The sequence below is a fragment of the Carassius carassius genome, chromosome 39 (assembly GCF_963082965.1).
Source record: "Carassius carassius chromosome 39, fCarCar2.1, whole genome shotgun sequence".
In the NCBI taxonomy this organism is placed as follows: domain Eukaryota; kingdom Metazoa; phylum Chordata; class Actinopteri; order Cypriniformes; family Cyprinidae; genus Carassius; species Carassius carassius.
In genome coordinates, this window is record NC_081793.1 from 6,869,819 (window position 1) to 6,883,500 (window position 13,682).

The following is a 13,682-nucleotide window of genomic DNA, read 5'->3' on the forward strand; positions in this document are numbered from 1 at the left end:
CCAGGTTCTGCCTAAAGCTGTAAAATCACATTTATGACATAGATTTTTTTTCTTTCTACAATTCCACAACACTCCAGATACTGCTGTCATCCTCGTGCCATAGTCTTCATCCCAGAACACCCCGCAACTAATCTCTCTGTAATGACAGATTTAATGATACAGGTCAGATGCAATATAAATGTCCACATATTCTGATGAATATGAGTTATTATGCTAATTTGTCATTCATTTTGTCAAGTGTATTTCAGTCATCAAGCTGGCTTGAGCCTGGTTTTGAAAGTTTTTAACTTCATGGACCTGTTGTTATCCATAATCCAGATTAAGCACATCTTGAACTAATTTTTTCTTCTTCTAAATAATATGTCAGAATTATTCTTTATGTGAATGTTTTAATGACAAACATGTTGACGAAATCTTATTAATGTTCAGTAAATTACAAATAAATTACAAAACAATGTATGTTTTGTACACAATCATTTTCACATTTAGACACCTTGCACACATGTTCATGAATCAGTTTTTTCAATAAAATATGTAAATGAACAAATTTTGCAAGTCACCTTTATTACTATATCCATCAGTAATACATTGTGAAAGCCATTGCAATGTTTGACATTAATAATGGCACCTGCAGCGTACTGTATTCAGTCTTTCAGAAACGCCATCAAGTGGTCAGTAATTTTTGTCCATCTTCACTCTGTCCATTTTTCCCGCTGTCCCGTTTTCCATGAACGCCATTTTGTCGCTCTGTCCTATCTTTACCAGCAGCAGAAAGCATTTTCCTTTTAAAACTGAAATCTGTGCCACGACTGCCGTCACAGTCATTCTGGAAAAAAAGAAAAATAAATAAAATAAAAATATAGACAGAATGTTTTTTTTTTTAACAAGGAGCAAACTACCTTTGTTGGTAATAGGTGTAAAGTTTGAAGAAAGCCTGCTCAAGCAAATCAACAGGAAACTGTACCAAATGCTTTAATTCAGCATATTCAAACAGCACAGCAGTTTATTTAAATTGAATATGCAGCACAAACCACCTTTAATATGATTAAGCTAGTGTGAATCTGTTTCAATTCAATATAATATGATTTTCTTTCTAGGTGAAAGACTCTGCTGTATAGCAGTGTGCCAGTGCCATCGATCTCCAAATGTTCCTCCATGAAAAATCTATATTAATGTTCTGCCTGTATTTTAAGATGTTCTTGCAAGCAGTTCTACAACCTTTCTGTCCCTTTTTGGATTTAGCATTCAATAGCCGGACTCTTCAAAGGTTTGGAATAATTCATATTTTAATATTATTTGAAAAAAAGTATTTTATGCTCATGAAGCATGCATTTACTTGATCAAAAATACAGTTTAAAAAGTTGATATATATTTTACAATTTAATTTATTCCTGTGATTGCAAAGATGAGTTTTCAGCATCATTACTCCAGTCTTCAGTATAACATGATCCTTTTAGAAATCATTTTAATATGCTTATTTAATATTAATTATTATTGGGTCTCAAATATTAATAGTGGTTCTTATAATTATCAATGTTGAAAACAGATTTTGATGCTTAACATTTTTTTTGTGATGCATTTTTTTCAGGATTCTATGATAATAGAATGTTCAAAAGAACAGCATTTCTTATCATACGTCATCCGCACGGAACTGCTTCCATTTACAACAGTGAGCGCAAGCTACATTAAAGTGATTATTACGTTTTGAATATGGCTATTTCCTTACAAAAATGCATCGATTCACCATGTGAGACACTTTTTTTTATGGATGGGTCTTTTTATTTAACTTCTTTCACTGAAGCACTGCAACACCTGTTGACTGCAATGATAGAGCTTGAAAGATCAAAGACATTTTTAATATAACTCTGACTTGCTTTATCTGAAAGAAGAAAGTCATACACACCTAGGATCCCTTGGGGGTGAGTAAAACACAGCCTAATTTTTATGTTTGGGTGAACTAACCCTTTAAAGGTGCAACTCAACTGGACTGACCAAAATTAGACATGACTGGGTAATTTACACAATATAGTTTAAGGTAATTTATCTCACCCCATCTGAATGCTCAGGGAGGGTCTGATAGGGTTGTGATGACTCAGTCTTGCAGGGTCTGCAGTCTTCTAGTAATCCCACTGAAGAATCAAAGTCCTCATCAGTACTGGAGCCCTTGAAGAAAGTGAAATGAGTGTGACAGCACTATAATATTCCATTATTATCTGTTTAAAATAAATAATTAATCTCTGTCAAAGAGGCTTTTAATTTGATCTGTAAGAGAATTCATATATAAATTGAAGTATTTATCATTATTTTCATTCAGAGGCACAAAAGACTGTTGGCATTCCTCCAGCACCATGGAGAGGTCCCATTCTGGAAGTGCTCTTTTAGGGACTGAAAGGGAATGGCAGGTACTGTTCATAAATCTATGAATAAGGGGATGTTACCCTACCGTAGTGCCATCCAACCCAACATGACATGAAATGATAGCTTCCTAAAGTCTGGTTGAATACCTGAAATAAGGTCTGTAGTGAACAGAGGTTCAAGATATTTTCATGTTTTATTATATGGCATAAAATACACCATTAACACCCCTTTGAGATTTTTAAAGCTTTCACTTGTTTTGAAAAGCCAGTTGCTAAAAAGTGGCTAAATGGGATTACAGAAGTTGTTGGGGGACATTAAACAGCATTACACTGAACAGGAAAAAATCCATGTGAAAATTTATAGTGGGAACAAGGTGGGTTATATGTAAATTACGGCCTATAAAATACATGATCACTACAGCACTCTAGTTTTACTCATACAGTAATAATAGAACTTGTGGACCCTAATTGAGGTTAGGTTACCTGGGTGAAAGGTCTGGATGGGGACTGGTTGTTCTTGGGGGAGCCCGAACCTCTTATTCTTTCACTTAACCAAGAGAAAGGCACAAATGGTGGACCAGAAGAACGCAAGGACCGGTTCTCTGTCCTCTCTGAATCCCTGGATACAAACACAAAATACACATCTATGTCTATATATGCAAGGAAACACTGGTGCTTAGATGACTGGCATTAGCCGAATAAATGCACGACAGACTCACACACATACCGATTTCCTGCTGACAGTCTGTTGGATCTGTCTTTCCTGACCTTTCCATATGTGCGACGTAAAGTGACCCTGCCAACAAAAACAAGCAGATAACCTTTAAAGCCCAACTCTGGCCACTACTACTGCATCATAATGATGAACAAACTTTGCTCTCACATACACAGTGTATACAGTTGTCAGAAAATAAAACAAACAAAAAAGCTCAATTATAGTTGTGCCAGCATTTTTTACATGAAAAAAAAACATTTAAAATCTTCCAAAATGTTTACTGACATAGTTAGCACGATTGGTACGATAAAAACTATGGTTAAATACATTTACATTTAAAAATGTGAGTGTCATTGCTGATTTTATTTATCATTATTATTTTGTATTGTTAAACTCTTAAGATACTTACCCCAGATCAAGGAAACGTCGCCTGGTTTTCTTGTCCAGAAGCACTGTTGGACTATCAGGTTCATCAGGGCCTGTGTCATGACTGTCGTCTGAAAACAGATCATCAATATGAGCATCAGAATCCAGATCAGAATCTGGGCCCAGCAGTTTGAAAAGTTTAATATGGAGCAGAATGATCCCATGTTTTGCTATCCAGGATCAGGTAATCTTAATTTTATGACAGTTTTCTCAAAGCAAAATTGGACTGGATCATCCTAGGACATATTACCAATTTTTCCAGATTACCAAATCTGAATTTCCAGTGCTCTAAATGGGACAACATATAAGTTTAGCAAAAGAAATTAGATCATATTTTTATCATATTAGATCATATCTTGAAAATGGGTTTCTCAACAGAAAAAAAGGATTCTGTAATCGTATTTGAAGTATCCTGTAAATTTGATCCAAAAATATGGATTATCGTGATCCCAGTAGAAGGGTGGATTAAGGATGGATTTCAGGAACAACATTTTTTAAACTGTTTAAAATATATATTTTACATGCAGATATGTAATCCCATTTTGAGTGCTGGAATCCATATTTGATCATTTTGAAAAGTTTGTGTCTGGATCAGGGTGATCTAATCCAATGTTGCTTTGAAAACCGGCACAAAAAGGATGACCTGATCCAGGAGTGCAAAACAAAGGGATTTCCAAATATTAATCATTCTGATCTAGATTACATTTTTAAATAACTGGGCCCAGGATCCAGTCAAGAACAAAACCAGAATAGAAGCTCAAAATTAAAATATACAGTAATCCAGGCCAGAGTCAGATTCAGGATCAGAATAACTATTAGAATCAAAATAATTTCAGAATCAAATTCACATTTATTGTAAAAGTTAAACTTGCTGATTAGTTTGTTAGCACATCATATTAGATAATCATAAAGTAGCTTTAAATGTGTATATAAATATACAAATATATGATGTGAGATCATACGATATTACATTAGATGAGATGTTCTAATGCAGATCAAACCTTCGCTCTGTGAGTATTCTCCATAGTGTAGAAGGGGTTGGCTGCCCTCACGTGACTGGCAAAGATGGGCTGGGGAAGATGTCTCTGAATGGACGCAGGGTCTGGAGGGAGACTTAGATGGTGTGAGGGGCAAAGCCTCTTGAGAGGAGGTGTACAGGTGCCTGTAGCTCCGTCTTTCATCCTGTGCTTCCCTTTCTCCAACCACAGTGCAAGGGTCAAAGGTGAAGGTTCGGTCTCTCCGTGAGGAAGGGGAGGAAAGGAGCAGGTCAGAGGAGGGGGAGGAGCAGCGAAAGGAAGGGTGGATTGGAGAAGATGAGGTCTGCATGGAGCCACCGTAACTCTAGAAAACAGACACATACAATGACATATCATATCCCATGAGTCTCACATGAATGCGTGTTTAACTGAAACTGAAACTAAAACTAAACCCATAAAAAAGTTACTTAAAATAAAACAAGCATTAACTGAAATCGAATAAAATATATTTGAATTTTTATTTTTTATGTCAGATTGTTGACAAAGTAACATTTCTCATTTTCATTTAGTTTAACATGATGTACAAAAATAACTAAAACTGAAATAAAATAAAATAAATAAATCTATATATGTACATATTAAACTTATTAAAAACATATTAAAAAAATACAAAATTAAAACTTGAACTAAAATTAAAATGAAAACATGCAATATAAAAATTATTCAAAATGATAATAAAAACTATAATTGTTTTTTTTTTTTTGATAATGATGATGATGATGATGATTGTTAATCTCCAAAAATTACCACCAAAAAGCACCATGATAGTTCCAAGAGCTTTGGTAGAAGAGAAGATTTTTTGTGAATGTGAAAAAAAAAAAAAAAAAGGAATACTTTATTAAGCAAGGATGCATTCAACTGATCAAAAGTGACATAAAATACATATTTTATGTAAGAAAATTTGTAATTTTTGTAATTTTACTATACAAATTTTACTATAAAAATGATAATTTTCACAAATATTTTTATTTCAAATAAAGTAAGTTATTTTGAACTTTCTACTATTCTAATAATAATATAATGGTTTTTCTACTGTTCCATATCAATGTCTTTGACACTGAAGACTGGTGTAATGGCTGCTAAAAATTCAGGTTTGCCATCACATGAAAAAATTACAATCTAAAATATATATAAAAAAAAGAAAACAGTTATTTCAAATTGTATGGAATTACATTTGTTTCAATAATAATGAAAGAAACTTTTTAAAACTGAACGTAACTTTTTCAGAAAATATCAAAAATATGCTATTACAAAAGAATAAAAACACTATGAAAATGAAAAAAATGAACTCAGTTGCACAAATTTAACAGGCTCTTCAAATATGCTTCATTCTTTGTCAATGTTTTTCAAAGATTCATTTTCAATAATCGTGGATTCTGAATTCATTGCCACAGATTTCGCTTACGTTTTGCAGTGTTTCGTTTGGTGTTTTGACACAAACCTCTCGTGGGGGCGGGGTTAACAGTGATCTACTCTGATTGGATAGTGAGCTTTTGATGGACAGGTGCTCTCTGACTGGGAAGTACAGACGCCACCCAGTGGCGCGCATATTGGAAAGCTCTCGCGGTGATTAAATCTGGTCTCTACCGCAAAAAATTCTTTTTCACAGACAAAGTGAAAGACATTTATTTTAAGCTCATACATAGGTTCTACCCTGTATAGAAGTGTATACAAAGATTTAAAACTGACATTGATCTTACATGCTCTTTTTGTTCGAGTTCTGCAGAAACTGTACACTTGGTCATGTCACTACACTCAGAAACTTTGGGATGATATTGGTGTGTTTGTCAAGTGTAAGATTTTGCCAGGCTTCTCAGTACATATGAAAAACATTATATTTGGGTAATATTACAAACGAAACTCTGACCCCACAAACGAAAATAACAGTTTTGTTATTAATTAAAAAAAAATCCTATACAAATTTCACATTCACAAATGCAAATTCTCCAACTGTAAACCTGTCTTCTCTGTTTTCCTAAAAGAAATGGGAAACTATTTGAATGTAATCTCAGTGTCTAATAAGAAAGCTATAAGGACTGTTAGATTTGCTCTGCCATTGATCTCCTTGTTTAATTTTGTTTAGATTTTGGCCCTCTTTTTATTCTTTATGTTTTTTTTTTGTGGTGGATATTATGTGATGTATGTTTATACCTTTGTATGTTCTCTGCATTAATAAAAATAGAAAAAGAAAAAAAACACTCTCGCGGTGATTTGTATACAATACGTCGTGCCTTGTGTTACTAAATATATAAATATTATCTGACCTTCGATTGTCTCAGTAAAGATGAGCTTTCAGGAGACAGAGACACGGAGCAGCGTTCCTCCGCTTCTCCTTCAAGGCAGCTTGAAGTAAGCTTGTGTTACTGAAGTAACCAATAACATCGATATAAGTTTTACTTCAGGCTGCCTTGAAGGACAAGAGGCTACTGAATATTTGCGCCACTGAGTGGCGTCTGTACTTCCCGGTCAGAGAGCACCTGTCCATCAAAAGCTGACTATCCAATCAGAGTAGATCACTGTTAACCCCGCCCCCATGAGAGGTTTGTGTCAAAACACCAAACGAAAAACTGCGAAACATAAGCGAAATCTGTGGCAATGAATTCAGAATCCACAATTAACGAAAACGAATCTTTGAAAAACATTAACAAAGAATGAAGCATATTTGAAGAGCCTGTTAAATTTGTGCAACTGAGTTCATTTTTTCCGTTTTCATTGTTTTTTTTCTTCTTTTGTAATGGCATATTTTTGATAGTTTCTGAGAAAGTTACGTTCAGTTTTATAAAGTTTCGTTCATTATTATTGAAACAAATGTAATTCCATAAAATTGTAATAATATTTTATAATTGTAACTGTTTTTACTGTATTTTTGCTTATTTATAGTGCTTATTACAACTATAGTTCATTCTTTTCTTGCCTACAGGGCATTCATTGAGTCAGCACGGCACTCCATCAAAAAAACAAACACAAAAAAAAAAACCTTGATGATGTTCCTTTTAACAACATATGAGTTTGGAATAACACAAGGGTAAATAACATGACACATGACATAATTATCCTTTTTGGACAGACGCATGAAATCTACAGCATACACACCATTCTATCAATGCTATCATCTCCATCTATTGAGCTCACGCTGTCTCTCAGACGGGTTCGGGAGGGTCGATGCCTCCTGGTTTTGATTGACAGTTGTGCTTTGGCTTTCTGTAGGCTGCTGTCAAGTAGTTCGGTCTCTGGAACCGCCTCCGTCAGATCTAATGTGGTGCAAAACACACAGACGTATGTTTACTCCTTGAGTTCTTTTGATATTGAGCATTTGGAGGCAAACATGTAGCCCAAGAAGCACAAACTAACACCACAATGGTGTTAAAAAAAGACATAAAAGACTGCTGCACTGCTCTCAGCACACACTCCTACACACATTAGTGTTTTTGTTACAATCCATAAAATGTAGTGACACCGTAAAGCAAGCCTAAAGCTCTATTAAGCTGCCAACATCCTAGCCCTAGATTACTTACATAAATGATGGGTGCCCATACCTCATGTACACCTGTATGTGTGTGTGTGTGTGAGGGTCAGTCAAAAAGGAAGTACACAAACACACACTAACAAATACACTAAACTGAAATAATGGCACTGTGAAGTGCGTAGATGTGTGAAAAATACAAACTTAGAGCTACAGACCAACAAGAATTTCATGAGTTTTTCTATTTCAATATTTCGTTTTTAGAGCGTGAGGTAGTATATTGCACAACTCTACATTATTTTATTCATGAATATAAATTTGTTGTGGTTTAAATGGCTCTGTGAAACTTAGAATTAGTAAATATATAATTCAATAATACAAAATACATACTGTACATACTGTACAGCTCTGGAATAGGACCAAGTTGGATAGCAAAAAACAGTGCTGCTAGTAGTACCTCAAAAGTAATTGGAACGAAATAATAACTATTGACCATGCCAAAAGAGTTGAAAAGAAATGCTTTGAGTGAGGACAAGAAGGCTTCAGATCTGGCTTTCTTGACAGAGGGATACAGTGGGCTGCTTCTATCCTTAAAATTTCAAAGACAGAGGACAACAAAGCTACAGACCGGCAGATCGAGGACAGTTCGAAACAGGTTCCTATAGGGGCAGGGCTGAAGTCAAAGTGCAAAGCTAGAAAAGAAGACATCAATGAATAGCAAAGAAAAGCCAGGCTGAGGTTTGCAAAAAGCCATAAGGACTTTCTCTGATGAGTCTAGATTTCAGCTTTGCCCAACACCTGGTCATCTAAAGGTCAGAAGGAGACCTGGAGAGGCCTATGAGTCACAGTGTCTCACACCCACTGTGAAATATGGTGGACGACCGGTGATGATCTAGAGGTGCTTCAGCAAGGCTGGCATCAGGCACATTCGTCTTCATGAAGGGTGCATGTATCAAGCAACGTACAAAGTTGTACTGGAAGAAAACTTGCTTACTTCTGCTCTGACAATGTTCTCCAACTCTGAGAACTGTGTCTTTGTTTTCTTTTGTTTTTTTTTTAGCAGGACAACACTCCATGCCACATAGCCAGGTCAATCAAGGTGTGAATGGAGGACCAACAGATAAAACCCTGTCACCCCAATTTCCAGACCTAAACCCCATTAAAAACCTTTGGAATGTGATCAAGAGTAAGATCGATGGTCACAAGCCATCAAACAATAGTGAAGTCAAATGATTATGATGTGGTCAAATTCAGCAGTTTTTATCAGGGACTTTTGTGTATTTATTTGAATTCTATGCTGCATTGTTTTAAAAAAAGTAGTACTGTTATGTGAAGTGGAAATTTACTTAAAGAATATGTTAATGTCAAGGTTTATAAACATTTGGTCAGTGCTATGACACTTTGTTGTCACATGACATCACTGTTTGTCACATGAACTCATCACAATGAATTTTTAATTAAGTGGTAATTAAAGGCAGTAAAAGCAGCCAAAAGCAGTCATATTAAATTACGTAGGTCCATTTGACTTGAAGCAGCGCTGCACAGAATGATCACTGTATGACATCAAAGTACGGTGAGAGAGATAAGACAGCATACGGATCCAATGCATTTGAATCGCTCTCGCGGTATTTTGATTTTATATAGTGATCATTCTGTGCAGCGCTGTTTAAAGTCGAACGTGCCTATTATGTCAACTGAGAGCATAGCATTGTGGGATATGACATTACATATCTATGAAAAAAATAGTACAAATGCTGTCATTGGGGTGTGACCCTTTCAAAAGATACCTACATACACAAAGTCTTTTTAAAAAACCCAACGTGAAAAATGAATGAAAAAAAAAACACTTATGGAATCAATGCCACAGAAAAAGCTTGTGGACACTAATGCACTCTATGTGGTAGGCTGCTTATTGGGTCTAGGGGAGTAGGAACATGCTCATAAACATTCAGAATTTTTAGGCTCTTTCACACGGTTCTACTCTATTCGATAGCCAAAATCTTTCTTCTCCCAGCTTGTTTTCAGATCTCAGCACTAACTTCTGTGGTTACTGACTCAGCAAGCTGCACCTTCAAAGCCTGTACAAAAAACCTGTGAAGCCAAACTCTTAAATGTGCCCATTATACATATAGGCCTAACATTGTTCCTCAACCAAGATAGATGGCATCTAAAAATTCACAAAAATGTTTGATAAAATATTTATAACTTTAAAACAAACCAGTGTACATTCTCAGAGGGAATCATAACCCCTGGTGCTTTTAGAGGCCAGACTAATGCACTCAGTGCATTGGGAGTGTGGAAATGAAGATCTGGACATTAATGGAGGGGGGATGGGATGGGCAGACGGGAGAGGTCACTCACCAAACACATCCTCTTCTGCCTCAGCCAGTGGAGTGGAGGACATCTTCAATCTGAAAGAGGGAAACTTTCAAATGTAACTACATATGGACTACATATACACAAAATTTCTATCTTGGCCACATACAGTACAGAGCAGTGGCAGTCTGGGTTTTTCAAGTGGTGTAGCACAGATGTCACTGATCATTGTGTCTGCAATCTTGATTCTTAAATCTGCTTCTCATATTACCACTGAATGAAATTATTTAAAATAATTGACCAAGCTCAGAATTGTATGTAGACAAATATTTACAAATGACAATAAACAATATTATGAAGGTTAAACTAAATGCTTAATAGCAAACAATTTCTGAGTATTTACATCAATGTTATACATTTCTGAATTACTGTAGTTGAATTTTAGGGGGAACCAAGAACTGTCTTAAAGAGGTGTTATGCACTGCACTGACTAGTTGGCCAGGTTGGATTTGGCTGCCACATACACAGTGTCCAGGCAACAGACCGCTGTGCCATCTGCTGCCCAGCACCTTAGTGCGGTCAGTGCCCTTACCATTATATTCATAACATATATCATAACTATCTATCTATCTATCTATCTATCTATCTATCTATCTATCTATCTATCTATCTATCTATCTATCTATGTGGTTAAAGCAAAAAAGAAAAAAATTAAATGCTGTAAAAAAAAGAAGCGCTGCACTTTTAAACACTGCTTTATTAGGCATTACTGGGGGAAAATGAAAAGCAAATATTATAAAAACAGTCAGGTCTCCATAATGCATTCATATAATTTTGCATACATTCATTTAATTTCTTAATTCTTAATTTAGTTTACATTCATTTAAAACCTTTTATTTTTTATTTTTATTTTTTTACTTCCAGGCTTCATAATCTTACTTTCCATCCTGCCATGTTTTCGCTCCGGCATCTATGCTTATTGGGACTCAGTTGCAGCTGGATCTCAACCACATTCAAACCTGCCCCTACATCTGATTGACTCCAGGTAATGTTAGTTTGTTTGAAAATGAAAGCTGTATTCCTCTCATACCATTGGTAGGTGAACTCATGAACTTGAACATGCCAAAACGATACATGCTGGAAATCCGGAAACCGTTAAGCCCTATATCTATCTATCTGTCTGTCTCTTGCCTGTCAACCTGTCTATCCATTTGTCCATCCATACACCCACAATCTATCGGTTTGTCTATATTTATCTGCTTCTTTTAGGCTGATATGCACATTTTTCAACAATATGTTAATAAAATATATTTTTACCTTCATAATATGCCACAAAACCACCTTAAAAAAAAAAAGCTAATCACAAGTAGTTCTTCAAGAAGCTGAGAAATAATACACATCATGGTAACATACATGACACTAAAATAATGCAATAATCCTTATTTAACAACAACATGAGAAGAAAATAACTAAGAAGAAACATTTATTTAAATGGAAAACCATCACATGTGATGCATTTATCCATTTATTAACAAAACAAAACTGTATTTAACTGTAGTTTTTAACTGTAAAATTACACAAATTGACCAATTAGATCTATTCGTGTTTTTTATTTTACCAAATAACTTACCGTTAACCAATTAACAGGTTTTTAATGGAGCATTTTACAGTGATGGAATAGCGTATAGAGAGGGATTGTGATTAGGAGAGGTGGTTGAAAAAGGTTCACCTCCCCTGTGGTTGAGTTTATATCCCTGACCCATTAACTAGGTATCTTCTACACTGTCAGAAAAAAGGTACAAAAGCTGTCACTTTCTTGCCTTATTTACTCCTAAAAGGTGCATATTTATAGAACCTTTTGAAATGATTCTGCCCCAGTGTTTGCACTTTATTTTTTAAAAAGTGATTGAATAAACAGTCACTAAATACAGAATAAACACAAAAAAGGACTACACATTTATAGCACACAGCTAACTTTTTGGTTCTTATTAAGAAATCATGAAATCTGACTGTCTAGGCAACTGACACTGTCTGTATTCCTGTAAGGGCCTCACTTTCACAAGTCATCTCACTGTGATGGAGATATGAAGCTAATGGCCATAAAACTGCTCCCCACACAAATTATCTCATCTATAAGAATTAGGTGCTGGGGGTTGGGGGGGCTGCTAAGTAGCTGACAGGCAGGGAATGGCAATAGCAAACAAATCAATACGGAGATGGGAGGGGATGAATCTGACCTGTGTGCACATATCAGCAAATAACAGCTCACTTTCACTGCAGGGCTAAAACAACAAAAATGGTACATGGCTACGCAGAGATGTATAACCTTGTATTTAATACACATGATGCCTGATTGAGAAAAACATGTAAAAACTTACTTACATTCTTACATTAGCAAGCATTAATATAGCTCACCTCTGCTATAAGAGCTGCAGAAGACAGTCAGAGGATGTAAATCATGAATATTTCATTTAGAAAAATGGATGGAGCAGGGACAGGATGGAAGAGAAAAGCTAGATAAACAGACTAACCTCTATGTAGTTGAGTATCCCACAGCAAAGCTCAGTTCCTGGCCTGCTCACTGGATGCTGCTGGAAGACTTCTATTCCTGGGTGAGCACAAATTTACAACGTCATTGGGCTACTCTGCGTGTACCACCACACACACACACACACACACACACACACACACACACAGTCCTCAGGAACAGAATGTCAGACACTGCTATACACACCCAAGGACAGTGATGAAATGAAGGAGGCTGAGAGAAAGAGAGATAGAGAGAGAGAGAGAGAGAGAGAGAGACAGAATGGGGAGGGAGGTAGGGGCACATGTGCATCATGAATCAATGTTATTACCACTCCAACCAATCAGCTTTTATGTCCCATCACAGAGGAAATCTATGTGCGCCTGCTTCCATTTCACTTCCAAATATATATATAAATAAATATATATATATATATATATATATATATATATATATATATAAAGCTACTTATATATGTAGGCCTAGGCTATATATGGTAGATATATAGCTGACTAAAGTGGATTATCGTCTTTCAAAATGCAATCACACAACTTCAAAGAAACATACAATATGAAATTAATATGCATGCTAATTATAAAAAGATCTCAGTTAATTTAAAGTTAAAATAATGTTTTTACAGTTATAATTAGATATATGATTATTTTTCATACGTAATATATTGCTATATTATTAATATTACTTTCTAAATAATAATTATTAGAAGAGGTAACGTTAAGAATAAACATTATAAATATCTAGATCTGATTTAATATATTTTATCCTCAAACACTCTTTCTTAAGATTGTTTTTTCTCAACATATTTTATGCCATTCACGGAAAT

The 13,682-nt window shown here is 35.3% G+C and overlaps 1 protein-coding gene across 3 annotated transcripts; it reads right to left on the reverse strand.

The window, feature by feature from the left end:
• Window positions 1-547: 547 nt before the first annotated feature.
• On the reverse strand, window positions 548-13,067 carry LOC132121304 (sterile alpha motif domain-containing protein 14-like). 3 transcript variants are annotated; one of them, XM_059530584.1, is made up of 10 exons: window positions 13,049-13,067; window positions 12,846-12,922; window positions 10,360-10,409; window positions 7,629-7,786; window positions 4,500-4,839; window positions 3,482-3,569; window positions 3,085-3,153; window positions 2,841-2,976; window positions 2,050-2,163; window positions 548-826 (listed from the first exon to the last, which is right to left on the reverse strand). In XM_059530584.1, the coding sequence occupies exons 3-10, from the start codon at window positions 10,400-10,402 to the stop codon at window positions 665-667; spliced, it is 1,110 nt and encodes a 369-aa protein (XP_059386567.1). In that variant the 5' UTR covers window positions 10,403-10,409; window positions 12,846-12,922; window positions 13,049-13,067; the 3' UTR covers window positions 548-664. The 3 variants fall into 3 exon arrangements, with proteins under 3 accessions (XP_059386567.1, XP_059386566.1, XP_059386568.1); XM_059530583.1 differs by lacking the exon at window positions 13,049-13,067 and having other exon boundaries at window positions 12,846-13,042; XM_059530585.1 differs by lacking the exon at window positions 13,049-13,067 and having other exon boundaries at window positions 10,360-10,423; window positions 12,846-13,042.
• Between the last annotated feature and the right edge of the window lie 615 nt (window positions 13,068-13,682).